Source organism: Bubalus kerabau, chromosome 13, assembly GCF_029407905.1.
Source record: "Bubalus kerabau isolate K-KA32 ecotype Philippines breed swamp buffalo chromosome 13, PCC_UOA_SB_1v2, whole genome shotgun sequence".
Lineage (NCBI taxonomy): Eukaryota > Metazoa > Chordata > Mammalia > Artiodactyla > Bovidae > Bubalus > Bubalus kerabau.
In genome coordinates, this window is record NC_073636.1 from 54,565,548 (window position 1) to 54,592,936 (window position 27,389).

General features: G+C 57.7%; 4 protein-coding genes across 5 annotated transcripts in view; 1 reads left to right on the forward strand and 3 right to left on the reverse strand.

Moving 5' to 3' along the window:
• ZBTB46 (zinc finger and BTB domain containing 46) overlaps positions 1 to 10,340 on the forward strand; it is a 50,863-nt gene extending 40,523 nt beyond the window's left edge. The window contains exons 4-5 of the mRNA XM_055544446.1: positions 4,844 to 5,019; positions 6,948 to 10,340. Coding sequence (XP_055400421.1) covers positions 4,844 to 5,019; positions 6,948 to 7,319 — 548 coding nt within the window. The 3' untranslated portion in view covers positions 7,320 to 10,340. The remainder of the gene's footprint in view (positions 1 to 4,843; positions 5,020 to 6,947) is intronic.
• Positions 10,312 to 13,864, reverse strand: SLC2A4RG (SLC2A4 regulator). The gene is made up of 7 exons (XM_055544449.1): positions 13,618 to 13,864; positions 13,171 to 13,295; positions 12,139 to 12,248; positions 11,553 to 11,716; positions 11,381 to 11,481; positions 10,869 to 11,285; positions 10,312 to 10,780 (listed from the first exon to the last, which is right to left on the reverse strand). Exons 1-7 carry the CDS (start codon positions 13,726 to 13,728, stop codon positions 10,669 to 10,671), a joined length of 1,140 nt encoding a protein of 379 aa, XP_055400424.1. The 5' UTR covers positions 13,729 to 13,864; the 3' UTR covers positions 10,312 to 10,668.
• Positions 13,865 to 14,276: 412 nt separating this feature from the next.
• Positions 14,277 to 16,044, reverse strand: LIME1 (Lck interacting transmembrane adaptor 1). Its single transcript, XM_055543316.1, has 7 exons — positions 16,019 to 16,044; positions 15,854 to 15,951; positions 15,615 to 15,697; positions 15,443 to 15,527; positions 15,179 to 15,357; positions 15,008 to 15,115; positions 14,277 to 14,909 (listed from the first exon to the last, which is right to left on the reverse strand). Exons 1-7 carry the CDS (start codon positions 16,042 to 16,044, stop codon positions 14,631 to 14,633), a joined length of 858 nt encoding a protein of 285 aa, XP_055399291.1. The 3' UTR covers positions 14,277 to 14,630.
• Positions 16,045 to 17,403: 1,359 nt separating this feature from the next.
• On the reverse strand, positions 17,404 to 27,380 carry ZGPAT (zinc finger CCCH-type and G-patch domain containing). 2 transcript variants are annotated; one of them, XM_055544447.1, is made up of 7 exons: positions 27,303 to 27,380; positions 26,235 to 26,899; positions 19,469 to 19,602; positions 19,095 to 19,250; positions 18,428 to 18,547; positions 17,933 to 18,338; positions 17,404 to 17,805 (listed from the first exon to the last, which is right to left on the reverse strand). In XM_055544447.1, the coding sequence occupies exons 2-7, from the start codon at positions 26,819 to 26,821 to the stop codon at positions 17,667 to 17,669; spliced, it is 1,542 nt and encodes a 513-aa protein (XP_055400422.1). In that variant the 5' UTR covers positions 26,822 to 26,899; positions 27,303 to 27,380; the 3' UTR covers positions 17,404 to 17,666. The 2 variants fall into 2 exon arrangements, with proteins under 2 accessions (XP_055400422.1, XP_055400423.1); XM_055544448.1 differs by lacking the exon at positions 27,303 to 27,380 and adding an exon at positions 27,019 to 27,274.
• Positions 27,381 to 27,389: the final 9 nt, after the last annotated feature.

Consider the following 27,389-nt stretch of genomic DNA (forward strand, 5'->3'; position numbering starts at 1 on the left):
ATCGTGAACAATTTTGTGCTAATACATTTGACAAGTTGGAGGAAATAGGCAAATTTCCTGTAAAAACACAGTATATCAAACGGAGCATTTGGGGATGCCCCAGGGCCGTCGGTGGGTGGAGGAAGCAGGCTTAGACTGGCTGCTCTGAACCGAGTCGGCAATGCTGGGACATAGAGCCATCCCTGGTCTGGCCATGGGGTGATCATGGAGGGGACCATGACCCAAATGTGAGAGCTGGTAGAGGAGAACGGGGGTGGCTCTGGGGTGGTCAGTATGAAAGCTGTGCTCATGGGCAGGTTATTTACCTTCTCTTGAAATCCCTCCCTCACGAGGAGGGCATGCCGGCCAAGTCACAGGCCCCAGATGCTGCAGAATACAGAAACTGGGGGAGGGATTAACACAGTCAGTGGCGATCAGAAGAGGAGAGAGCAGATGCCCAGCCTGGCAGCAGCCAAGAGAGATGGGCAAGGAGGCCGTGGACGAGGGTCTGAGCAGACTGTGATGGGGAAGCTGAGGTGGGTGGAGTTCTCAATATGTGGATCTGGGCACTTCCCTGGTGGTCCAGTGGTTAAGACTCTGCACTTCCAATGCAGGGGGCGCGAGTTCGATATCTGAAATGGTTCTGGAATGTTCCCTGGTCAGTGAGTTTACCGCAAGTCTGATTCTCTGAGTGGAGACGTGGCTTCCTCTAACACTGCTTCACTGAGTGGTACTTTTGTAGATACATTTCTGCAAAACTGTAGCCCCGTGTTATTGAACTTCATACTTTAGATAATCTGGTGCCAAGTTCTGACCTCGCTTCCTCATTTTCAAGCTTGCCATTCACCTTGTCCACTTAATTCCAGGCAAAAGGGCTGTTTTCAGGGTGGATTGGTAGAGAGTGTCTGTTTCAATTTGATGCTATCTGTGTTTTTTCATTTATTTCAATTACTTTTTCACTGTTTGCATTTTTAAGACTTTATTGGTATTTATGAGAATCAAACTCCATGATGTATAAAGGTGTTCTAAGATATATAGGCTGTAAACTACAAGTTATGGAAGTGTTAGCTTCTTTCCTGTACAGTTATTTTAATTACAGCAGTCAATGAACATTTTTCTCAGCAGTGTTCATGAAAGTAGTGGGTTTCATGGTGCCCCCCACAAAGACACGTGCATGTCCTAACTCCTGGGATCTGTGAATGTGACCCTATTTGGGAAAAGGTCTTCCAGACTTAATTAAGGATTTTAAGATAAGCTCTCCGTGGAATATCCAGTTGGTCCTAAATCCAGTGACCAGTGTCCTTATAAGAGACAGATGAGGAGACAGACACAGAGGAGCTGCTACAAGAAGATGGAATCAGAGACGGGAGGGAGGTGCTGCAAGCCCAGGGAACTCCTGGGGCCCCAGAAGCTGGAAGAGGCAGGAAGGACCCTCCCCTGGAGCCTTGGGAGGAAGTGCAGCCCAGCGACACCTTGACCTCAGGCATCTGTCCTCCAAGATAGAGACAACAGGTGTCTGATGCTTTAAGATGCCCAGATTGTTGACATTTATATTAGCAGGCAACTAATAGGTTAAGAAACCACAAAATGCATCATCGTGGGTAGGTTCAGTGTGCCTGGGGATGGGGGTCACATGTTTGTGCAACTAAATTGTTTTTCTAGGGGAAAAATACAGCACTTGTGTACAGAGATAAGTACTTTTTCTAACATGTAAGTCTGGATTGTTAAATGCAAGCTAGAATAAATAACTCAAATTTTAATTTTTATGTTTATAGAAGCAGAATAGAAAGTCTAAAATAACTCAGAAAGGTTATTTGAAATAAAGCAACCTAAAAGCTGTCTCTTCGCGCTCCTTTTCCATCTCAGAGCAGGTAGCCCACTTGCTGTGTTCCATGCAATGTGAAAACTGGGTTGGTGCTGGGGGAATAGCCCGGAGGCCCATGTGGGTGGCTGTGTTGCTACTGCCTCATCGAGGGGTGGGTTAGGCTGGGCCTGGTGCTCAGATGGGAAGAGAGACATGGAGCGGGAGGTTTTCCTCCTTGGGAGCTGCCAGGTGTGGCCTGTCCAGCTGTGCCAGGCTGGGTGCCCTCCCCTCTGTCCTATCTTGGACCCTCACCTGGACCCACCTGTCCAATGGCCCTCTGTGTGGGGCTGGAGCCCTGCTCAGGAAGGGCTGCTTCCTCTAGGGTCCAAGAGCTGCCGAATGCTCTGGTTGTGCCTGCGTCTGAGACCCGGGCCTACAGCTTTGCCGGGAGCAGTACTGCTAACAGTGGTAACCACGGTCTGTGTCCCATGTACAGAGAGTAGCCTTGGCCCTCTGAGCCAGTATGGACCATGGCCTTGGCCCCTGGTGCACACAGGGCCTGAGAGCAGGCCCAGCCGCTTCTCAGGATTTCTCTCCAGGGGCAAAGGTTCTCTAGTAGGCATCTTATTGAGGCACTGTTTGCGAGGGTAAAAAAAATAGAAACAACTTCCATTTTTGTTGAATAAGTAGTGATGTAGCCGCACACTTAAGAACCTACAGTTAAGAATCATACCGTGAAAATGTAGTTCACAGATGTTATTGTGGCCCCCTGTGTGAAGGGACAGTGAATGGTGACTGTTCACGCCTCTCACCGCCTGGTCTCACCCACTTCCCTCCCGGCGCCTTCCCGCCCACCCTGGCTCCCAGCCACACACATGTCGGAAGTTTCTAGATGTGAGAAAATGCCTTACTTCTTAGCACGGGCTTGGATGATGAGAGAGGCCTGGTGGCCACGCCCAGGTTTGGTGGACATTGGAGCCCCTCTATGTGTACAGACATGGGCAGGTGGCGAGCCCGGGGGTGGCATGGATTCTGAGCTGTGATGACGTCCACACAGCCCGTCTTGGGGCTGTGATGGCCTCCCCTGGTGAAGCTGTCGGCCTGTGTGTGGACAGGGGTCATCCTGGGCAGTGTGTCCCTGGTGTCTGACTCCCTGGGGTGCGAGAGATGACAGAGGGAGAGTGCAGGTCCATGAGGTCAGCCAGGCTCCCAGCAGGCCCTGCGGACAGTCTCACTGACCGTGTTCTGGGAAATAAAGGCATCTGGCTGCTTGATTATTTAGATGCCCTTTAAGATGTCTCAGGAGAAAATCTATGGCTTGATTTTTGTTGTTGTTCAGTCGCTCAGTCGTGTCTGACTCTGCAACCCCATGGACTGCAGCACGCCAGGCTTCCCCGTCCTTCTCCATCTCCCGGAGCTTGTTCAAACTCATGTCCATTGAATCGGCAATGCCATCCAACCATCTCGTTCTCTGTCATCCCCTTTTCCTCCTGCCTTCAATCTTTCCCAGCATCAGGGTCTTTTCCAATGAGTTGGCTCTTCGCATCAGGTGGCCAAAGTGTTGGAGCTTCAGCTTCAGCATCAGTCCTTCTAATGAGTATTGAGGATTGATTTCCTTTAGGATTGACTGGTTTGGTCTCCTTGAAGTCCAAGGAACTCTCAAGAGTCTTCTCCAACACTACAGTTTGAAAGCATCAGTTCTTCTATGCTCGGCCTTCTTTATGGTCCATCTCTCACATCCATACATGACTACTGGAAAAACCATAGCTTTGACTATACGGACCTTTGTCAGAAAAGTAACAGCTTGTTTAAGAAGCAAAATAAAATGTCCTGCTCCCTGTTGCCTGGTGTGTTTCAGGGCCAGAGGTGCAGAGTGAACACCCACTTCCCTATGCTCGTGGAGACATAGGCGTGTCCAGGGCCTCTGGACTCGGTGTTGCAGTCCTGCACCATCCCCTGGGCGTCATTTCTGTAGCGACCCACCTGGGGCCAGGGCCTGAGAAGCAGAATGGATGGGTGGCTTGGGGCACCCCTCATGGAGATGGCGGCAAGGGCTCTGATTCGTGTGATATGCTAGGTGGCCTGGGATTGGGGAAACTGGGCTGGATGGAGCCGTCCTGTCACATGTCCAGCAGCCTGGCCGGCTCTCTTGGGCGAGAGAGGCCAGCTTCAGTCACCGTAGTTTCCCCAGCTTCTCCTCGCCCTGCTAGCTGTGTCATGCTGTGGCCACTGGCTTCTCGTCTGCTTCCCTCTGGTGCCTCCAGGGGCAGCGGTGATCATGGCTGGGCCCTGCAGGGTGCGGGTATTTGGCAGGGTCTGACAAGGGGTCCTGCTGCTGCTGGTATTCATTCCACCTGCCTGCCTTTGGCCTGATGGTCAGGACCCTTGGTCTGTCCCTTGGGTGCTGGTGCTGGGGTGCAGTGGATGAGTGTTGTGAGTGGCTTGAGGGCCAGGGGGCTTATTCCAGACATCTGAGACTGATGTCCATCCTGGGCTCCCCTCCTGGGAGGAAGTGCCACCAAAGACTTGGGAGGGCCTCCCAGCAACCCTGGTGAGCTCGGGTGACCGACCCAGGAGCCATGGGTCTGGGTACGGGGTGCCCCTTGGCTCAGGGAGGTGACTGTGGTGTCTGTGACTGCCCAGCACAGGGGGTGTCACTCAGGATGAGCTTCCCTAGTGCCTGGTGGGCCTCACACAGTGGGACTATCCCCCATGAGCCGCCCAGAATGTGGCCCCAGCCTAGGGCCCACAGTGTCACTCCCTGAAGCATGGGGAGGGGAAGTGGGGCTGGCAGCCTCTCACTAGGCTGCATCCACCAGGCAGCACCCATATACCCTGTTGTGGCCATGTGGAGGTGTGGACCATGTGGAGATGGGTCTGTTGATGCCGCGCGTGTGGACTCGTGTGTTTCAGGGCTGATGTGGGAGGTACCGGCTGATCTAAGAAGCACACTTTCTCAGAGCATGGGCACAGCCCCCTCTGGCCCGGGCCCAGGCCTGGCGGGCGGACTGGGCGGGGCTTGGGGCTGACCTGCAGCCGTCTGTCTTGTCTGTCTTGCAGTGAACGAGTTCACGGTCATCAGGAAGAAGTTCCGCTGCCCCTACTGCAGCTTCTCGGCCATGCACCAGTGCATCCTCAAGCGGCACATGCGCTCGCACACTGGCGAGCGGCCCTACCCCTGTGAGATCTGCGGGAAGAAGTTCACTAGGCGCGAGCACATGAAGCGGCACACGCTGGTGAGCGGCGCTGGGGGCGGGGCCACGCCAGGGAGGCGTGGGGTCATCACGGGGTCAGTGTGGGGTCAGCAGGGGTCGGTCCAGGGCCTGCTTTGTCCAGGCAGGATGGGGATGTGGGGTGTCAGGGTGCCCAGGGAAGCCCTGAAGTGGGGTCCACTCTGCGGTGGGAAAGACCGGGACAGCAGGGACCCCCACATCCCTCCTGACCGGCTCTGCCCCCAGCCCCAGATGCAGAAGGCAGATGGACACAGCACCCCGGCCCCACCCGTCAAGTTTCCCTTGAGACTGCCTCTGCTCTAGCTCCACTTCTGCAGGCGCCTCCTTCTCTGCCAGGACCCTGCCCCCGGCCTGGGGCTCCTGCCACACAGCCACTTCCTCCGTGCCCCTCTCACTCCCGCCCTGCAGTCGCCATGGGACCCTACGGCCCCTGGAAGGTCTGACAGCCTGGCTCGTAGCTCAGGAGCAGGTGCTGTGTGGATGTATTTGCTTGGCCAGGAAGTGATAGAGAAGGTCATGCTTGAAACCGCGAGGCAGAGTCACCAAAAAGCAGGCGAGGAACCCTTGGGTGGGTGAGAAAACAGGGAGGTCAGGCGGCTGGGGGCAGGAGAGAACGTTGGGTGGTGTGAGTGAAGGCACCTCAGGGCTGCATGGGCTGGCCAGCAGAGCAAGCCACCAGGAGGCATAAAGGGGCCACATCTCTGCGGTGAGGGGCCCAGGTGCATCCTGGCACAGGGCTGACCATCCAGGGAGGCCAAGGTGAGATCTCAGGCATGACCCTGACGGAGTAAGCCGAGTGAGGGAGTGAGTCCAAGCCCACCGCCATAGCACCCGCATCCTTCCTTGCCCATCCATGCATCCATTCAGACAAGTGTCTGGCCATCTGGTGCCGGTGGACAGGCTCCCACAACTCCCCAGGAGCTGCCCCCACCGCCCAACCCTGTTGTGACCAGACTGAAGTCTTAGCTCTCTGGTTGGGAGAGGGTTGCATAAGTCCTAGATTTAAAATGTAGCAAATGATAAGAAGCAGGAAGAGCCCCTGACCTAATGATCTGAGGCTCTGTGCTGAAATCAGATTCTGTGAGGAGGCCCAGTTCCTCCTGACATCCATTTCAGGCTGCGTCCGGCCTCCCGCCTGCCCAGGCTGGCTGGCAGCAGTCCTCGGTCCTCGTGGTTGAGGTTTAGTGTAAGGGCACAGTAGGGCAGATCTTCAAGGTGGTCTGCGGGACCCCTGAACTGAGCAGTCCAGGGCACTCGGCCAGTCACTCAAGGGAAACCTCCGTAGGCCTGTCGGTCGGAGAATTCAGAAAGGCTTCCCTGTTCCCCTCGGAGCCCCTAGCCCTGCCTGCCCTGTGGGTCAGCACTCAGCCCAGCTCTGGGCTGTCCTGACGACGTCCCAGAAGTCAGGTGGTCGAGTCACCCCTGGTCACTGCTGTCCGAGACTGCCATCAACCATACCCCCATGCCCCAGCCACTGGGGGCCACCAGAGTCCCATCTGTCCCCTTGTGGGGCAAAAGCTGGGGTGTGGCGGAGGTGACTCCTCTGCCATTTTTGCTGGAAGGTGTCGGGAACAGCACGACCTCCAGTGAGATCTGAGCCTGGGGCCAGTCCTGCTGGGGGACACGACCAGCCTGGTGCCCAGCACACCTCTGAATGGGAACAAGTTTTGGTGGCACCTGCAACTCTGTACGTCCTGGCTTTGTGCCTCAACCCCTGCCCAGGGTTAGGGGTGTGAGCAGCCTAGTGGATCGAGTCTCCGCCCCTCACTCAGACCTCACCCTCTGGGCCCCCCAGTCATCCCGTCTCCCCCTGCACTGACTGCCAGCCCCCGCCACTGACCACCATCCCCCCTCACTGACCTTTGTCCTCCCACACTGACTGTCATCCCCCGGCACTGACCGCCCCCACACTGACAGCCGTGCCCCCGCAGGTGCACAGCAAGGACAAGAAGTACGTGTGCAAGCTGTGCAGCCGTGTGTTCATGTCGGCCGCCAGCGTGGGCATCAAGCATGGCTCGCGGCGCCATGGCGTGTGTGCCGACTGCGCAGGTGGCGGCGGGGCCGGGTCCCTGGATGGTGGTGGCGCAGAGGGCTCCCCCGAGCTGTTCGCAGGCGACGGGCCATACCTGGAGGACCCTGAGGACCCACGCGGTGAGGGCGAGGAGGAGCTGGGCGAGGACGAGGATGACGTGGGCCTAGCCCCCGAGGACACGCTGCTGGGGGACAAGGAGGACGACGACTCGCCACGGGGGCCCCACAGCCCCACGGGGGGCGCGGACAAGGACTTCGCCTGGATCTCCTAGGCCAGGCGAACAATGGGCTGCGGCCACCCTCACCTGTGTGTGCCCCGGGCCCCTTCTCCTGCTGCCCCCAAGCCCTCGTGGAGAGCAACCTGGGGCTCTGAGGCGGCCGCTGCCCCAGCTAGCAGGGCTGGGGTCACACACAGGGTGGAGGCGCAGAGTGGGTTTGAGCCTTGAGAGAGCCCTTAGCATCTCCTCCAGCTGGGGCGCGTGGCGGGCCTCAGGGGAGCCCAGGAGGCTGGCGGCCAGGAAGGGGCCAGTGCTGGCCAGGGCCTCCTCTGTGGCCCTGAGGCCCGGGTCCGGGGGCTGTTAGGAGAGTTCCACTGACCCCGGCCATCCAGGGCTGAGTCCCCCCAACCCCTTGTCAGCTGCAGAGGGACTGCTGGCGGCTCGAGGGCTGTGCCTGCGGTGGCAGCCTGTGGGATCCAGGTCGGGCGTCCACAAAGGCCTGCAGCCCTCCCCCTTCTGGGCTTTGGTGCTCAACATACAGCAGCTGCCGACCTCGGCCAGGGCGCCCAGGTGCTATCTCCCCACGGAGGCAGCCGGGCGGGCAGGCCCAGGTGCTCCCACTGCAGGCGCCTCCTCTTTCTCCGTGTGCACTTCTCTGAGGGCCGGGCCGGCCTGCCCCTCAGCCCCGCCGTCCTGCTGCGCCTAGGCCACTCCTGCTGACCCTCCCGGGCGGCTTGCCTTCCTTGCTGCTAACGCCGGAGGGTGTCCCTGACGCCCGTGCTGCTCATGCCGCCCGTGGGGGCCACCCCACTCCCCAGGTGCTCTGGGCTCCAGTTCCGTGAGTCGCTAAGGGAACTGAGGCCGGCACGTGAAATGGTTTTGTTCGGCATTATCTTCAGAGTTGTCTTTCCTTTGGCTTCTTCCTGAGCCTTGCCATCTTGTAAACGAACTCATCCACCCTCCTCTCTCTTTTCTAAGGGGCTGGGGTCCCACCTTGTGCCGTGAGGACGCTGCCCGCTGCCCGTCCCCATCAGGCTGCCAGTCCAGCACCAGCCTGTCTTCCTTAAGGCTCGTGACACATGCATTCCGTCCCCTGCACCCACCTCTCTCGGGAGCCCCTGTGGGACCCCAAGTCAGGGCCCTGAGGTGCTGAGCTGGGGCTGGAGGAGAGCTGGACTGGGTTTTCTCTCTTCCCTTAGCCTGCACCGCATGGCTTCCCTGTGTTCCTGCCAGGTTCCCGCTCCTCTTTCTAGATGGAGAAAGGCAAATTCCACCAACCCCTCCCAGGTGGCTGCTGTAGGGGTGGCGGGGGGCAGTCAGGGCTGGCTGCAGGCACCTGGATGGTGCTGTCCTTGAATCCCTGCCCAGGGGAGAAGTCACAGCTTCATGTTTTGTTTTGTTTTAAACACCATCAGCCACGTTTTTCTCAGAAGAGGACTGCTCCCATCCTCAGCTGTCGGCATCCTTGAGGGAAGGGCCGGCCGGTGGGGGCAGGAGCCCAGGGTGAGGGGGCTCTGGGGCCCGCGCCCCCTTCTGCCTTTCATAGTGGGGCCTGTCTGAGCCACTCAGCGGGGCTCCCCATTGTGTACCTTTCCCCCACTTTCTAACCCCTTTTATAAACAAGACTTACTTTCTATCAGATGCATTTGGAAACCAGACCTTTGCTACCAAGCATCTCTGGGTTTTGTACAGGGCCACCTCTGCGCCACTCTCAGGGCCTGCCCACTCCCACTCTGGACCACCCTGGCTGACCCCTCCGGGGCCCTCGGTGCCACAGGGGTGTTTTCTCCCTCAAAACGATACTTCATTGGGAAATTCACCTCCTGCCCCTGAGCCCCCGTGTTAATTCTCGCGTAAACTGGATTTCAGAGATGGAGGCAAACATGAAGGGAAAGACATGTAATGAAGATTTTTTTCTTTTAATCGTGGTCTTTTTTTTTCCCAAAGCAATGTTTAAACTAATAAATATTTTTTTATGAAGCGGAAAGCGTGTAGATCACATCTCACATTTTTGTACCTTCCCGTGTATGCGTCTGTGTTCGGCATCTGCATCACCAACGTGGAAGGTGGGCCATCAGGCGGCTCGTTCTTTGGGGTAGGGGAGGGGCGGGGAACCAAGATTTTGTATCAAGCTCTGGATCCTGACGGGGTTGTATGTTTGGACTCTGGGTTTGGGAATAGTCACAACACTGCCAGGACTGGATAGGGACCTCGATTGAAAGGACACAGCTACTGCTTCCAACTTTGCACATCTTCCTTTTTAGAAGAGAACTCTTGAGAAAATGCAAAAACTGGAACTTTTTGCAATATTATATGAAAGATAATCTTATTTTCGCTCATTCTGTGACATGTGCAACTCTTAAGAAAGCCATACTTAATGGTGTTTTTATTTTTAGATCCTATATTGTGTTTTGTACCCGGCCCTTTTTAGAACTCCTTGTAGTGAGGGCGCTGTGTGTGTGCTTTTCTTAAATATTTATTTTTTCAACACGCTTTCAACCTGTCAACAAAAACAAAACAGACAAAAAAAGGGCAGTGTTTGAAGATTGTTGATTTTTTTTCTGGGGATAATCTATATTATATCGACTTTATATTAATGACTATAAACCTGTGTTTGTATTGGAAACGTGTTTCACATTTGTGGGGGGTCTTTTGTAATCGGTCGGTGGAACATCAGGGCTGTTGCCTGTTTCCCTGGAGCCATCGATGCCAACAGCACCTCCTCCCTAGTGGTCTTGAGATTTCTTATCTGCTGGGTGCGCTCTGGGACCCCTGTGGGTCTCATCTCTGTGACGGGATTAGTTAGATTATTCTTGCAAAGCGATCACTTTCAATAAATCGGGAAATTGCTGCTTGAGCCATCGCCTTGTGTGTTACAGACAGCGTCCCCTCCTCCGGCCTTGCCCTGGGTAGAGGTGGCCGGAGGGCGCCCCACCCCACAGCCCTTTGTGGCCTGGCTACTGGCCTCCTCTCTGCCCATCTGCTACCCCTGCCTGTGGCAGGGTCCCAGTTCCATGTCCCTTCCCACCCAGGAGACAGACACAGCTTTTGGAAAAGTCCCGAATCTTTAATTTTACTCTTCGCCTGGTTCAGCCCAGACATGAGACACCTGAGCAAACATGGCACAGACATGCGCCTGGGCCCTCAGTCAGGTGAAGTGCGGGCAGGGGCGCCCCTCCCTGACACCCCTCAAAGTGCATCGAGGACGCCCTGCATGGCCCCGTCACACTCCTGACAAGTCCAGGGCCGACTGGGGGGCGGCCACCCCGGGCCGAGGGGACAGCGGTGAGGTTTGGCTTTAGTGCAAAAGGCCAAAGGCTGGTTTCTTCAGAGGCACTTCTGAGTGGTGGGGACCTCCCCTCTTAAAAAGAAGAGCCTGCAGCTCGGAGAGGCCCTGGGCGGCTCAGTCCAGGAAACGCTGGCAGGCCTTCTTCCAGCGGCAGGCCGTGCACCACAGGTCCCGGTGGTCCATGCCGTACACTTTCCGGCACTTCTTAGCATCACCCCGGGGCTTCCTGAGGGAACACACAGATACATGGGGTGCTATCAGGGCTGGGCCCCTCCCTGCCTGGCGCCCTCCCTGGCCCCTCTATACACACGCACCTTGGGTTGGCACTGGGTTTGGCTGGCAGGGCTGGCGCACAGGCCCTGACAGGGGTAGGCTGTGGCTCCAGGCGGACGGGTGCCAGGCAGCCCTGAGAGGAGGCACTGCTATGGCCTCGTGCTCCTTGGGAGCTGCCCGTGGCCTTACCCACCTGGTGGGCATGGTCACTGGGGCACACCTGGGAGGGGGATGTGGTGCTCAGCACCGGGGGTGGGGGCAGGGCAGGCAGGCGCAGAAGGCTGGGCAGGGCCAGGGGCTCCAGCGGCTCCAGGCGGGGAAAGGCGGGTGGCACCGAGGCCGTAGGGGACCCTGGGGTCAGGCCGGACAGCCCATCGGTCAGCGAGTCCATGCCGCTATCCAGCTCTGTGTAGTAGAAGTCCTCCTCGCCATCGCTCTGCTCCAGTTCAGCCTGCCTCCTGCAGGGTTGGGGGAGCAACGGGAGATGAAGGTGGGGTTGAAGCAGAAGCCTGCCTGGCACTCCTGCCCCTCCCCCCTTCCGGCCCCGCCGCACCCCAGGTGCACCAGGCGGATGTGTCTCTGCATCCCCGACGCGGAGCTCAGCACCTTCCCGCAGCGCTTCCACAGGCACTGGAACAGCCCCTGCAGCGAGCTCTGGGCAACAGGGGGCGGTCAGGCTGGGCGCCCCCCACGTCTACCCCGCCCCAAGGGCCACCCCGGCTCACCTTCCTCTTCCTCAGCGCGGACTCCCCAAATAGGAAGTGGGCTGCCTCAGGGGGCAGCGGTGGTGACGGTGTAGACGGAGAGGACTGGTCACTGGCAGGGTCCCAGCCCCCGCCGCTGCCCGGTGGCTGCACTGGGGCCTCCCTCCAGGGCTCCAGGCACGGTTCTGTGGACACACACGGGCTCCCGTGTCAGGACTCTGGGGCCCAGGCTATGCTGCCTACAAGTCCCTGAATGCAGAGCTTCTGCCTGTTCACCTGGCCCCAGGTGAGCTTGAGGACGAAGAACCTCTTGAGGCGGCAGTGGCAGGGAGAAGGTGGCCACTACCGCCTGGCAACAAGACTTTCCAGCACAGAGAAGGAAACGTGGAAGAGTCGGGTGGGGAGATGCCTAGCCTGCCGGGTGGAGGCAGACAGGTCCCGGGCTGCAGAGGGGGCAATGGGTGTCTTGATGTCCATTTCAGGACTCAGGAGATGTACTTGGAAGATGGTATTGCAGGTGGAGTCTGCCTGCCCCACCGGGCTTGACAGCTCGTACGATCCTGAGCCCCGCGACCACTCCCAGCCCAAGACAGGTCTCTCAGCTCACCTGTGCTGAAGGTCACACCTGGGGCCCCCAGCAGGAGGGGGCTGGTGGACAGGCTTGTGAGGGCTGTGGCAGCCATGACCTCGTCCAGTCGGGCTTTTCCTGGGGGGGTTCTGGAGGAGATGGGGGTAGGGGACAGGTGGGGCCCAAGAAGTACTCCAGGCCTGCCCCCTGGCCTGACACACGTGCAGGCCTGGGCACGTGTGTGCACCCGGCTCCCTCACTCCAGGAGCCGGCTAGGCAAGATGCCCAGCCCCACCCCCAGCTTGAGTTGCTAAGTCCCAAATCCCCAGGAACCACCAGGAACAGGCTTGGGCTGGGGTCTTCCTCCCAAAGCCTGATTTCTCTGCAGCCTGGCCTTTGTTCCACCGTGGCTTCTTCAGACCCTGGCGCTGGACAGGGGTCTGAGGCCCCAGACTGGTGCCGCCAGGCCTGGTGAGGCCTGGCCAGGCCCAGCCCTCCCCCCAATCACACATTAACCAGGGTTGTGCAACAGCAGCTGTGGGCCTAGAGCCAGGCCTGGGAGGGCGGGAGCAGCCAGCAGCAGCCAAGGGAGACTGGGCTGTAAGAACAAGCGGGTCCTGGGGCCCCAGGGGGCCAGGCCAGAGCAGGCCCTTGCCTCCATGGCCAGCCCAGGGGATCAGGCACCGGGGAGGGCTTCTCTGCAGACAGGGATGGGAAGATGGTCATTTGGGCCCAGGATTCCTGGACAGTCAATTCCACGCTGGCCTCACTGTCTCTTCTGCACAGGCAGGGACATGCACCCCTCCAAAATCTGCGTTTTGAATCCCAGGGGTTTGGGGAGGGGGTGAACAACATGCTAATACATTGGTCATTTCTACTCAACTCTTCCAGGGCAGGGGAGCCAGGAGGCAGTGACAGAAACCCAGTTCAGGACGCTGACCTGCCCTCCATTGAGGCCCCCCTGCTGGGGTGAGGTCGAGAAGGCTCCTACCTGCGCCCATCCACTATCCCTGCACACAGGCGCACGTGTGCACACGCCCCCACTGGCCTGGCACTCGGGCCCTGTCTCACCTATGCGCTGGCACTGGGATGTGCGCTGACGGTGTCGGGGGCCCGGCCGCCCCCGCCCCTGGGGCTCCGAGGTCCGCGGCTCGCGGCTCCGGCTCCTGGGGCAGCGCGAACTCAACAGCAGGGCCCTGTGGACGCGGCCGGCTCAGCGCGGGGAGCGGCCAGGTCCCCACCCCCACCGCCACCGCCACCGCCGCCACCGCCGCCACCACCGCCACCCAGACCCACTGGTGCCCGCCCCCAAACCGGCTGCGGCCGGTGTGGCCCCGCCCCGGCCCCGCCCCCGGCCGTCGCGGCGGGAAGCACTCGGGGCGCCAGCCCAGCCCCGCCGGACCCACGGACACGCGCGGCGACGCGCCGCCCCCGCCCGCCCCGCCCCGGGGCCCAAAGTTCGTGCAGCCCGACGCCATCTTCGCAGCGGGAACTTTGTCGGCGCCCCACGCCCGGTACCTGCGGCGGCGCGGGTACCGACACGGGCGCGGTCGCGGGGTCCCGGCCGGCGGTGCGGAGTGGGGGACGCCCGCAGCCCGGGCCGGACGCCGGAGAGCGCTCGGCCTCCATGGCCGGCCGGCCGGACACCGAGGCTGCAGCGGCTAGGGCGGACGCTCGGGACGCGGCCCCGGGCCGGGCCGGGCCGGGCTGGCCGGGGCGCCGACCCCCGCCCTGGATCGGCCGCCGCCCGCGCCGCGCCGCCTGGAGGCTGCCGACCGGCCCCGCCCCCTCCCCGCGGCCCGAGGTCCCGCCCCCGCCCCGCGCCCATTGGCCCGCCCTGCAGCCACGCCCCGTCCCAGGCCGGCTGCTCCCGCGCTGGCCGCCTCCCGCGCCGGTCTAGGAGGGGTCCCGGCTAGCACCGCCCGCCCGCCCGCCGGGCTCCCACCCCCGCGTCCGTGCGCCCGGGTCCCAGGGCTGGCCGGATTCCTCGAGGGGAGCCTCTGCTCCTCTTTGGCGGGCCTCCCTGGAGCAGGTTATTCTTTAACGTACGACTGCCCACCTCTCCCGTCCCTTATGTAACTCCAGGGACTGTGGCGGAGCCTTCCCTGGCGATCAGCGGCCACCATGCGGCCCAGCTCACCTCTCCGAGGAAGCCTTCGGCCTGAGGACCGCCCCCCCAGGGCTTGCTTCCCTTCCCACTAGCCCGACCAGAGGCAGTCTCAGCTGACCTGGCCCAAGTACCTGGCACGCCCAGCGGAACCAAACCCCACCCCCAAGGCTCTCAGGGTGAGAAGAGCAGGCTGAGGTATAGGGATCTGGGGCTTTATTGAGAGCCTGCCCTGCAGAGGACATGGCAGCCAGGATCCGGGGGACCCCACATGCTGGCAGCGCTGCTGTCTGGAATTTGTGTTGTCAGTTGCGTGTGAGGGAGAGGCTGTGGGGGAAAGAAGGGTTCGCAGCCCACTCTGGAGGAAGGATCATCTGTAATTGGGTGTTCAGGGCAGGGAAGCGATGAAGACCCCTCCCCAGGCTTAGACAGGAAGCAAAGTGTCTCTGTGCCCTGCACACGTCCTTTCCTGATAGGAGCTGGAGCTCGGGGGCTCCAGAGGTGCTCCCATCTCCTGAATGCTCTCATACACGTTTTCCAGGAGGCTCTTGTCCATACCCAGGCCCCCAAGAGGGAGGACCTCGTAGGCTGGGTCACTCCCCAGAGCCAAAATTGCTCCCCCACCTTTGGGGTCTGGCTGGTCTGTGGCAGGTCCTGGGTCCCTCCTTTTAGGTTTGTTGACCCTGGAATACAGGATGTCCACCTGGAGAAAGGAAGCCAGCCCAGGGAGGAGTCAGTGCCATCCACTCAGTGAAGGATCTGCCCAGTCCCACCCACCCTATCTCACATCCTTTGGGTTACCTGAGTGGGTGGGGTTGCCTCGACCTTCCCCTGCCCCAGGCCTTGGGGGCCCCGATCTGTTCCCCTGAACTTCTGGACACAAGCATACTCAGCTACCACAGGTCTGGCCTCAGGCCCAGGCCTCGCATAGCTGCTGGTCAGCCGTGCCCCTGCCCACACCCCAGAGCTAACTGCCAGCCTGGCCCTGGGGATTGTTGCCAGCCCCACGTTGGAATAGGTGGCCTCTGGGCCAGTGGAGGGTGCAGCCAGGGGCAGCTCCTGGTGTGAGAAGGGTGTTGGGGGCCTGGTCATGCCTCTGGATGCCTCCAGCCACTGTGGACGTAGGAGATACATGCTGGCAGGCCGTGGGGCTGTGGGTGGAGAGAGGGCAGAGGTTACTGGGGGGGTCTGGGGATGCCTGCCCACCTCCAGGCCCTGGCCCTCCCACCAGCTCACCTCTGCTACAGGGCCGGCTGCGGTGCAGTTCATGCAGCCTGGTGTCCGACTTGCTGAGGGAGCAGTGGGGTCGTCTTAGCAGTGACTGGGGGCAAGGAAGGCTGGTCGGCCTCCAGATGGCCCCACCCTGGCCCCAGCAACAGTCTGGCCCCAGGGACACTCTGGCACTCACCACTTCTGCTGGCATCGCACTGCCCTGCAGCCTGGATGGCTGCCTCCGTGCCTGCTTCCTGGGTGGCAGAGGGTCATCAGCCCAGGGAGGCAGAGACACGGGTCAGAGATGTCAGCCTCCGGTCCAAGGCCCGTCAGGAAGTATGTGTACAGAGCCTTGCTGGGCCTGCCTGAGTCCCGCCCCCTCTGGCTGTAGAGCTGAGCCAGGCCCCACCCAGGGCAGGCAGGGATGGACATACCTGTTGCAGGTTGTGCACAACACCCACAGCCAGAGGAGCAGTGTGAGGCACCCTAGGACCCAGAGAGCAGGAGGGACTGAGGACCCCTGTAGCCTCATCCTGTGAAGATGTGGACGAGCCTGCAAGCTGAAGACTGGTGCTGGAGGCTGAGGGACTGGGAACCCACCTGACAGCCCCACTTCTGTATCTCATGCCGCCAGGAGGTCCCCTCCCCGCTGTGCGCTGTGACTCAGCACACAGGAAAACCCAAGTCTCGGTAGCCCCTCCCTCCTACGGAGGCCGAGGGGGCACACCTTGGCGCCCACCTTCCCATCTCTGCCTGGGGGTGCTGGTGTGAGGTGTGCTCTGCCTGGCCCGCACAAGGACCTGAGTTGGCAAGGATGACCCAACTGATGGCTAAGCATGGGGCCTGATCAAGGCCCTGCTGTGGTCACAGGCTGAACTTGAGACCCAGGTCACACCCCAGGAAGGCAAGCCATAGGCCACAGACTCACCTACAGCCACGTCCTGCCCAGGAATGGCTCCTGTCCAGGTGGTGCCTCCTGGCCATCCACTAAAGACTGGCCCCCCAGGGGCTGGGAAGCTGGGGAGTCAAGCAGGCTGGAGGAGCTACTCTAAACATGGACTCCCTTCTCCCCCTGGCCCGCCACCCCTCCCCTCCCACTGCCCCTGCCATTGGATGTCCACTTCCTGGAGTCTTGGCAGAGCTGCTCGGGGGCAGGGGGGAGCAGGTGTCCAGTCACACAGAGCTATGGGGTGGGGAGTCTCTGGAGGTGGGGGCCAGTCTGCCCAGGCCCAGCAAGTGGGCTTTCCTCACCAGAGGGCCCAGGTCCCAATGCCCTGACTTGGTAGGGCCCAGTCCTCCCAGACTCCAGCCCTCAGCTGTCCTAGGAAGGCACTAAGGAGCTTGGGGCCCTGGCCAGGCCGGAAGCGAGTGGGCACTCACCGAGGCCAGGACGTGGTGTGGCTCCTCCACCGTCTGGAGGCCAGAGTAGCCCTCACCGAGACCGGGGTGTAGTGCGGCTCCACCGTCTGGGGTGGCGGGCAGCTTGGGCACCTTGAGGCACAGTGCCTTTGTCTCTCACAGCCCAGCTCCCCACTTCACTTCCTGTGCGCCTCATCTCATCTCCCCACCACGGCAGCCACCCCCACCTGCTGTGGCCCCGCCTGGGGTCTAGACAGTACTTGGTGGGGCGAGTCGGCACTGCCTCCACCCATGATGTGGCAGGTGCGCGGGTGAGGAGACATGCACAACACCCCCAGCTCGCTGGGTCCTCCTGCCCCATTAACAGCGCTACCCGGGCCCAGCACGGCCAAGGTCTCCTCCCACTGCAGCACCAACTCCACCCATTTGTGGCTGTCAGGCACTGTGGGGGGCATCCTAGGCTGTGACCCACATCTGGGAGAGCAGCAGGGAGGCTCCTGGCTCTGGGTTTGGGCAGGGGCAGCAGGCTCACTCAGGACCCCTCCAGCCCAGCCCTGTGACCTGGCGCAAAGACCCCTACTCCCCAAAGACCCCACAGCCAGTTGAGCCTCCGATGAAATTAGACACTGCGACAAAGTCACTTTAATGTCTTTGCTCACGAGACACCCCAGGACACTGGCAGGTGGACTCAGTGGGCAGGGAAGCATCAGGAAGGGGCCCCTGCAGCCTGTTTCTGCTCAGCAGTGTCCACATGCCAGAGGCCAGCAAGAAGGCCCTTTGTGAGGTGTAGCCACAGAGCAGGCTGGCCCTTCTGGTGGCATCCCCACTGTCTGCCCAAGGGCAGCAGGAGCCGAGGCCCCTCAGTTCTGTCCACAACACGTGCAGGGCTCTAGAACTCAGTCATCTTCTTGTGGGTGTCAGCCTTCCTCTGTTCCCGCTGCAGGCCTGCCTCCTGGGCCCGGAGCTGCCCCAGCTGCCGCTGGGCTCCTGCCAGCTTCTCCTGCAGCTGGGCCGTTGTCACACTGTGCCTGGGGAGGGCCCCACATTCAGCACTGCATCCCACTCCAGCCCCTCCTCAGACCCGGCCCACCACCCCCGAACTCTCTCAGGGGAAGCTGGGCAGGGGTGAGGCACCTGGGGCAGGGCCACACGTACCGGCCAGCATTGCGGGCAAGGGCCTCCTGGATGCCCCGGATGGCTCGCTGGGTCTGCTCAATCTTCTCCTCGGTCTGGAGGAGCCGCAGGCTCAGGGCCCGTTTGGTACTTCTGCTGGCATGGTATACCTCCTTGCCGCTCCTCCCAGGGGGCACCGCCCCCACCTCTGGGGCCCCCGGAGCCCCGCCTTTCAGCTTCTCATTCAGGAAGTCGAACACACTGCGAGGAGGTGGGCGGCCCCCAGGTCCACTCCCTCTGCTCCGGCACTTTGGGGGCTTGCTGACACCAGCCTGGCCAGCCCGGGTTCTCTTCTGCAGGATCTCTGCACACTGGTCCAGTGACTTCCCGCGTGGCAGCACCACAGCATGGATGGGCTCCACCCGGCCCTCTGCACGCCGGCCCAGACCTAGGGGAACGCCAGGCTGGCACTGCCACTGGACCTCTGGGCCATGATGGGGAGTCCCTCCTGTCCCCATGTAGCATACGTGCACTCACCCTTGCCAAACTCGTAGCCCATCTTGGCAAGAAGTCTGGAGCCAATGCCCCGCGTGTGCACCTCCCAGCCGGCAAAAGCAGAGCTGCAGGTCCCGGGGTTGGCAGCACCAGGTTCCACCACTGCAGGCATGAGAGGGCAGTGGCTTAACCCAGCTGGATGCAGGGCATCCTGGGCTCCAGCCAAGGCTAAGCCAAGAGCTCAGCTCTGCACAGCTCTGCACGGCCGGCCCCCAGCATCCCCAGCACCCTGCCCAGAGCGTGTGGCACAAGCAGAAGGCAGAGCCTGGCCGTCTCCACGACCTGGTCACAGGATGGCCCTCTTCCACACTCCCTGTTCCTTTATGGAGAGCAGTGCTCCCCTCCATCAGTATGGACAATGCGGCTAACGGACCCCACATGGGCACCCCCACCCCTGGGGGGAGGCCAGACACTGACAGCCGATCCTTCATCCAGCCAACAGGTCCCCGTGCCCTGCAGGAAGCTGTCCCTTCCTGTGCATCCCATCCCCTCCCGTGGCTTGCGTGGGACTATGGTTTCTGCGTCTGTGGGTCTCTGGACATGCCCCAGGTCCAACACACACCCTTGTCTCCCCGGGAGCGCATCCTTGTACTGACCACAGTGTGGGCCCTGCCAGCTGGGAGCCTCTTGGGGGTGGCAGCAGCCATACCTCGAGCATAGCTGGGGTCATCCGCATCGCTGCCGTCCGAGTCAGAGGACCCTGCAGGCTCTGTGCGCAGCGGGGGCAGGATGCTGTCCCCTTCTACCACAGCCTCTTTCAACAGCAGAGAGTCAAACCTGACTGTGTAGTAGCCGCTGTCTACATCTGTAGGGGCACAGAGGCAGCAGGGCAGCACACGGAAGTAACCTCTCTGGAAGGTGGGAGCAGGGTGGGGCCAAAACCAAGGGGGCCTTGCTCTTCTCATGTGTGGGGTGGGACCCCAACACCCACCCAGAGGAGGAGTCACACAGGACTAACACATGTGACACATGGAGAGGGCTTCCTGGCAAGGGCCCATCAGGGAGGCCCCGGGGCAGCCTCACCAGTGATCCGTGCTGGGTACCACAGACCATCCTGCCGCTTGGCCAGACACGCAGAGCCGGCCTGCAGGGAGCTCAGGTCCGGGTCCTGGAAGGGGCGCAGCTCGTCCACTGAGACTACCTGCCCGTGCGAGAACCTGCAGAGAGGGCCGCATAACTCAGGTATGGCCACCAGGGTCCCACAAGCCCGGAGAATCCAGTCTACCTGCCTGGACACAGCCCCATGGAGAGATGAATGGAGAGAGGGACACACACGTCCAGACAGACATCCACAGACAGGCATATAATACACAATTATGCGCATCTACACTGAACACAACATGTATACACACGCAACACCCACACCCACATGTACACACACCCACACATATACACTCAACATGTTTACACACACATCACACCCCCCCACATGGACACGCACCTATACACATAGACACTGAACACATGTATTCACATGCAATACACCCACGCACATATGTACACACACCCAGATACATAAACTGAACACGTGTATAAATATGAATGCACACCCATACCTATACATGCATACATACATACATATATACCCAGGCACACATATAAGTGCACTCATGCACACATGTATGTACACACATGCATGGACACAAAGAGGCACATGCATTCACATATGCACCATACACAGGCACACACACACTTACTATACACAAGCACACAAATACGTGTATGCACATGTGTGTACACATGCACATGTATGGACACACACACTGTGCTTGTGCTCTAACTCTCAGAGGGACCTGGGTGCCCTGAGGACTAGAGGCCTCTGGTTACTCTCCAGCCTCCTGGGCTAGAGTCACACACACACAGGCACACAACGTGGCTGGGAGACACACTTGTGACAACAGTGCCCCGGGACCTCTCCACTGGACACAACAGGTCATCAAGACAGGGGGTCTGCTTGCGTCACTCACAGGACTGAGTCCTCCCCAGCCAACTAGGAGGACCTGGCTGTAATGGTGCTGCCTTGTCTTTGTCACTGAAACAGTGACACCAAAACGAAAACCAGGAGAGAGGAGGTGGGACAGGAAGTGTGGGAACAGAGGGCTGCAACTTTGAACTTGGCCAAATAAAGACATGAAGCCACCAGGCACACATCTCCTGCAGTGCCCCCATTTCAGGGAGGAAGTGTTCTAACCCACAAGAGCAAGCAAAGACAGGCCCTGGCTCCGACACACAGCCAGCCTTGCGTGGGGAGACTGTGGGGAGAAAGGAGAGGAGAGAAGGCATTTCAGTCACCTTCCTGGGTGGGGTTCTGGGAGGTTCCTTCTCACCCCTGCCCGTCCTTGGGCACCCAGGGTACTGCCAGTGACCAGTGGCACCAGCAGATGCAAGACCAGTCCATGTGTCTTTTGGCAGGCATGGTGGTTGAAAAGTCCTGTTCAACCGAGGAAAGAGACCCAGACCCGGGGGGAATTTGGCCAAACTCCTCCTCAGCACACCCAGACACCGCCAATAAACCTCGCTGCAAGAATTTTCAGTACTCTTAGAAGCCCTAAATTTTGTTGTCCTTCTTAAGCTAGCAAGTGCGTCTATGAAATGACCCTAAGAGTATGGTGGACTTTGCATATGGTGGACATATGCAAAGATTGAGCCAGAAGGGTATGAACCAAACATGGAAGACTCAGAAATAACCGAAGTTCCCAACCTGGGAGCAGTTAACGGCATGTGCATGAAATCAACGTCAACTAAGAGCACAGGCAGCCTGACCAATGGAATGAAGGGCACCCAGGAAAAGATCCTAACATGACAAAATCCACGCAGGACAGAGGAGGTGTTACTAAAGAGGCAGGAAAAGACAGACTACAGATTTCATAAGGAAAAAATTTTTAATGTTTCCCAAACTCAAACCCCCAGCAACACCCCTACTTAATCATCTACCTCACAACATTTATGAATAGTGCTTATGATTTATGAGTAATTATAATTATTTGTGAATAATTGTAATTATTTATCAATAACACCGTCTAGAATAATAAGTAAACACATGAATGAGAAAACAAGCATTTAGAATAAGTACACATCATAACTGTGGTTTATCCCAGGAATGCAAGGGTGGTTCAAAAGGTGAAAGCCATTCAATGAAACACAGCACATCAACAGAACACCAGCATATCAACTGATACAGAAAAGACACCTGGAAAAAACCAACGACCTCGCTTGTTAAAAACACTCAACCTGATAAACAGCATCTACGGAAAACCCACAGTTCACAGCACACTCAAGGAGGAGAGGATGGGCACTTTCCCCTAAGATCAGGAACCAGACAGGAAGTGCTCCTGCCACTAGCATTCAGTACAGTACTGGGAGTTCTAGCCCGGGCAGTTAAACAAGAAAAAGAAATAAAAGCCAGCCGAATTGGAAGAGAATAGGCAAAAGTATCTCTGTTTGTCAATGACGTAATTGTATACGTCTGATTCTTTGTGCCCCCAAGGACTGTAGCCTGCCATGCTCCTCTGTCTATGGCATTTCCCAGGCAAGAATACTGGAGTGGGTTACCATTTCCTCCTCAAGGGGATCTTCCCAATGCAGAGATAGAACTCGCATCTCCTGTGGCTCCTGCATTGGCAGGTAGATTCTATACCACTGAGCCACCTGGGAAGCCCCAGGAAATTGGATACCCACATGCAAATGAATGAAGTTGGATACTTACATCATACCATTAGAGCATGTAATTTACAAGGGAAAAAAAACCTTTTTAAGGATATTTTATGTCAAAATTGAGTAAGTTGTATCAAATATTCAAGGAAAGCAACATGAACCAAGAATCGTATACATGTTCATCAAAACTGCTGAATTATGTCTTCATGAAAGACACAACCAGAGCCTAACAGACAAGCTGCTGCTAAGCCGTTTCAGTCATGTCCAACTGTGTGACCCCATAGACTGGCAGCCCACCAGGCTCCCCCGTCCCTGGGATTCTCCAGGCAAGAACACTGGAGTGGGTTGCCATTTCCTTCTCCAATGCAAGAAAGTGAAAAGTGAAAGTGAAGTCGCTCAGTTGTGTCCGACTCTTAGCGACCGCATGGACTGCAGCGCACCAGGCTCCTCCATCCATGGGATTTTCCAGGCAAGAGTACTGGAGTGGGGTGCCATTGCCTTCTCCAAACAGACATGCTAGGTCTCTACAAATGTTATTCCTGTGAGCCCTTCCTAAAGAACCTACCAGAAAATGAGTCTCAGACAACCAACACGACTAAGAAGACCCTGACAGACGGGAGCAGGAGACGCTAAGTTCCTTCCAGAACTAATGCTGAGAGTGAAGGGAGACAATGGGCTGTGACAGCCATGAGAGCCACCTGTGCAGGTCTAGTGCAGTCAGATGGCAGGGAGAATGGGAGGTGCGCGTCAAAATGCTTTAAACAGTTTTCAGTCGTCATAACTAAAGAATGAATGCTGTTCTGAGAGCGTCCTGTGTATGCAGAATGGGATAAAACAAGTTAGTTATGGGATGTTGGTCCTTGAAGACCAGAGTCCTGAAGGAGAGAAGGATATACAGATGCAATCCAGAAAAGATTAAGAAATCAGTATGAGCTCACTAGGCACTTGTCCTTGAACATACAGATGCACTAACACAGACATTAGCGTGTGTCCACCTGCACTTCTAGCTCTGTCTGCTGAAGAGACCTAGCACTGAGCCCCCTGCAGCGACGTGCGTCCCAGGGCCTCCACTGTGAGTCTTGAAACAGCATTTGCCATTAAAAGAAACAAGGACTTCTCAGAGACTTGGCTGCTTTCAGGTCTGTGGCAGGAAGAGCACAGGTGAGGGTGGGGAATCCTGATTTCCAGGACCATGTCAAGAGGGCGAGGTGCCAACATGAAAAGGCTCCACCTGGCAAGGGTGGGACAGCTTGAGTTTCAATAAAAATCAGCATTTCAGTGGACTGAAATTCATCAAATGCATTTAAATCCATCAGTCCACAAGGATATTAAATATTTTTTAAAGTGAATTTATCACCTCAGGATGAAAGAGAACCAATTTGTTATCTTGGAAACTAAGCAAACGAAAGAGAAACATCAGGCATTATCCTGCCCTTTCTATACAATCTGTCCCACTACCTAGCCAGCTTCTACAGGAGGAGAGGTGTCTCTGAAACACCCTAGCTGGTAAATGAGCTGATGGAGCTGAAAGCTCCTTGTTGCAATCCACACCATACCAGCAGATCCAGGCACTGAGCATCACGTGCTGCGAGAAGCAGCAGAGCACTGAGTTGTGCCCAGGTGGGGCCCCGAGAGTGAGCAGGTCCCAGGATCCAGCTGCCAGCCTTCCGGTCACTGCAAGAATGTGCTGGGCTGCACCAGGGCAGTGGGTGATGGTCAGAATTAGAGGGTCTGGCCCTTCAAAAGTGAAACTGGGAAGCCAAGAAAGGCAGGGGTCGGGGTACACAGTCAGATTCAGACAGCAGCCTTTAGACGTGAGCAAGATTAAACTGCAACATTTATACCCTAGCTGTTATCTGAGTGATACGCCACAAGGAACACAAGGAGGCGATTATCATAAAAAGGTTGGGGTGGTGGTTCTTTTTGGAAGAGGAAGAAGGCTGTGTTTGGGCTGAGGCACAGAGGACCCCAGGGTAACTGGCAGCTTTGTAGTTTTCAGCTGAGTACTCAAGTGTTACAGTGATCCCTTGTGCTGTCTTTACTTCCTGGATTTGACCTTTAAAACAACAAGATAAAAATTTTAAGTCCACTGTGTCCTTATTTGATGTTAGGTACTCTTTTTTTTTATGCATATTAATGCATTCCACCCTCTTAACAACTGCAAAACACATGCTCCTCTCTGTTTTATGGATAAGGATACTGAAACACAGAGCGATAAAGTTAGAACAACATATGAAAAAATGTTCAATCTTCCTAATACTCGAGGAAATACAAGTTCAGTCAAGACCACCTCTTCACTTCAGTGGGTACGAATCTACAAGTCAGAGAACGTGACCAAGAGTGACTAGGGTGACTACGACAGAGCAGACCAGGGACTTAGAAGCAGACAGCGCACAAGGAAAGACAATGCTCGCGCCATCCACACTGGGGACATTCTCAACAGAGACAAAAGATGTGTACTAGGATTTCCAGTGTGTTCTTTATAGTAAATAAAAACTGGGAAACACCAGGAGACAGAATAAAATATGGCATGTTAATGAGGAAAAATAATAGCAGTTAAAATGCACAAAACAGTCCTATAAGTATCAATGTAAACTTCTCTCCCAGACACGCTCAGTGAGAAGAGCAAGTTGCAAAACAAAGCAGGCTGTACAACACAGTTTAATTAGAAAATAAAGCACAAGAATATTCTGTTCACAGACACACGTGCCTGTAAAGGATTCACATGCTAGAGAGATGCTCATCATAGTTGTGACAAGCCTCCCGGGAGGGGAGGATAGAAAGGCAGGTCCCAGGGCGCTTCAACACTACTTTATCTTTACAATAAATTTTAAATAAGTAAATTTTAAAATAAAAATCCAAAGTAAAAGCAACAAAGTAACTGTCACCCCTGGGTGGTGGTGGCGTTGGTGGGCTGCATGGGTCAGGCCTGAAGCTGACAGCAGGCAGCAGCATTTCAGAGCCGGACCGCCCCCCGGGGGTCCAGCAACCACAGCAGCTGTAGGGCCTACCTGGCGGGCTTGCTGCCAGATGAGTGAATGCCTGTGAAACCCCTGGAACAGTGCTGCCCAGGGGAAGCAGCACATGGATACGTCAGTTCTCATCCCCACATGGGACGTGGCACAGGGACGGGGAGGAACCCTCCAGAGGGACCATGGCAGGAAGGACGGAGGGCTCCCTGCTCTGCTCCTTAACTCTCTGTTGGGGGACAAGGCAGCACCCACCCTGTGGAAGCTCAAGGAGGCTTATGACTGATTCACGCACTTTCCTGTGTGTACACTACACTTTTCACAAAACTCATGGGGAAAAAGGAAAAAAAGGGGAACTGCACCAAATAAGACTCTGGGCCCAGCAAAAATCTATAAAGAAATAAGATAATCAAACAACTGAAGATATTGAATAGTTACCCTGGACTACTGACTAAAGAAGAAAATCATCTACTAGAAATCTCAGGAAATATTCCTTGGAAAGGAAAAAGAAGCAAAATTAAACGTAATATACATAAGGAAAACACAACATCATTACAACATTCATGATTAAATATGAACAAGGTCTTGCTGTTAAGTTGGTGAAGTGTGAGAGTGACACGGAGGTTAATTTTTAACATAACATCCTTGTCACTTAGGTTAAGCGGGCATCCTGAAGTACTTACAGGCAAAATGCCCAGTAAGTCCTACAATCTGCTTTAAAATACTCCAGGGGCAGGAACAGAGGATACAAGAGTAGCAAAACATTGACCTACCACGACAGTGTGAGCAGTCTCTATGCTACTCTCCCTAGTTACCTGGGTGTTTGACCACTTCTCTAACAAAATATCTAAAATATAAGTAAATTTAAGAAGTTTCACTTTGAAGCATAAGACAGGTCACGGTGGGGGGGGGGGGGGGCAGCGCTCCATTCTTTTCAACATAAACCCTTCTGTACTTCTGACATACCTGGGGGAAAGCCAAGAAGACCTCTAAACAAGGATACTGCTAGAAGAACCCCATGCCCTTATAAAGTTCTCTTCTTCTCAGCATTTTGCTCGGCCAAGAAAAACAAAACTGCAAAGAACTGCAAAGGTTCTGTCCGCAAGTCCCCACGCCCCGTGCCCCCCGCCCCCCACTGCAAGGGGCCTAGAGAACTCAGGTCTTACCTGCAGTTTTCCTGGAAGCGGCACTTCCCCTCCAGGAAGAACGAGCAGGGCTTCAGGGACTTGTGAGTGGGGTAGAGATAGAGCACGCGCACGCCCGGGGAGCCGTCGTCCGCCTCCTCGGTGCCCACGATCATGGCGTTGTGATACTCCAGGGTGCCCCAGGCACTGTAGTAGGGGGCGTTCACCTTTCTCCCACTCAGTGCTGCCCCGCCCTCCGCGTCCTCCCCGTCGTCCTCCTCCTGCCCAGGCTCCGTGGGTCCTGGCCCAGTCTCCCTCGAAGGAACAGTCTCCAGTTCTGCCCCGGGGGCTACCGGCACCTCCGCCGTCTCCGCGATGGCATTTTGGAGAGCCAAAGGCTCAGCATCCTCCTGGGCTGGCCGCTCTCCATCCAGCGCCGCCAGCAGCTTGCTTTTCCTGACCGACACCAGGCTGGCCTCAGTGAGCTCGATCAGCTCCTTCAGGTCCCCCTGCAGCTGGCGCAGGTCGGCCAGCTCCGAGGGATCCAGGCCAGCGCCCAGGGCCAGCTCCACCTGCTGCAGCTGCGCATCGTAGGTCCGGAGGGCGGTCTGCAGGCTCTCCTCGTCCATCCTGCCGGGAGGGGCCGATTTCCCGGGCCTGCGGGGCTGGGTCCCTGGGTCCTCAGAGGGGAGGCGTGGGAGCCAGAGCTGCGGAGAAGAGAAGACAGATGAGTCTGGGACCGACAGCCCCCGCAACGCCGGCACTGAACGCTGGCCGACCGCAACCCTCGGTGGACAGCCAGCGGAACCAGTCTCTTCGTTTGGACCTGGAGAGATTTCAAGCTCCGAGAGGAGGAGCCAAAACTGGCCCTTGGCCGCTGGCCCCACGGCCTCGATTCCCTTCCCGGGAGCTGCCTTCAAGCTCTTCCGGGGTCTATGCGTCCAAGTCTAGTGTCTCCGGCCGGGCCCACCCCTGCGGCCTCGCGCCGCCCGTCTCCGCTAGGCCAGCAACCTCGGGCCAAGGCCCCGTTGCCCAGATCCCCTCCCCCCCGGCCAGGCCCTCCTCCGCGCGGTCTCCCGGCCGCCGCCACAGATGGCCAGCCGGCCTCACCGGCCAAAGCCGCCCGGCGCCCCACTTCCGCCCTTGCAGCCCACTGGCGCTTCCGCCCGAGCGCCACCGCCGGCGGAAGTGTCTGGC

Excerpts from the sequence above, each read along its gene's own strand:
- ZGPAT (XM_055544447.1), bottom strand. The coding sequence starts at position 26,821 with ATGGACGAGGAGAGCCTGCAGACCGCCCTCCGGACCTACGATGCGCAG. Across the intron at positions 18,339-18,427 it reads GGGCTACGAGTTTGGCAAGG|GTCTGGGCCGGCGTGCAGAG; the intron begins GTGAGTGCACGT and ends GCGTTCCCCTAG. Across the intron at positions 17,806-17,932 it reads CTTGCCCGCAATGCTGGCCG|GCACAGTGTGACAACGGCCC; the intron begins GTACGTGTGGCC and ends GGCCCTCCCCAG.
- SLC2A4RG (XM_055544449.1), bottom strand. The coding sequence starts at position 13,728 with ATGGAGGCCGAGCGCTCTCCGGCGTCCGGCCCGGGCTGCGGGCGTCCC. Across the intron at positions 13,296-13,617 it reads CGGTACCCGCGCCGCCGCAG|GGCCCTGCTGTTGAGTTCGC; the intron begins GTACCGGGCGTG and ends CCGCGTCCACAG. Across the intron at positions 10,781-10,868 it reads AAACCCAGTGCCAACCCAAG|GAAGCCCCGGGGTGATGCTA; the intron begins GTGCGTGTGTAT and ends GTGTTCCCTCAG.
- LIME1 (XM_055543316.1), bottom strand. The coding sequence starts at position 16,044 with ATGAGATACAGAAGTGGGGCTGTCAG. Across the intron at positions 15,698-15,853 it reads GTTGTGCACAACCTGCAACA|GGGCTGATGACCCTCTGCCA; the intron begins GGTATGTCCATC and ends CTCTGCCTCCCT. Across the intron at positions 15,358-15,442 it reads CAGCCGGCCCTGTAGCAGAG|CCCCACGGCCTGCCAGCATG; the intron begins GTGAGCTGGTGG and ends CTCCACCCACAG.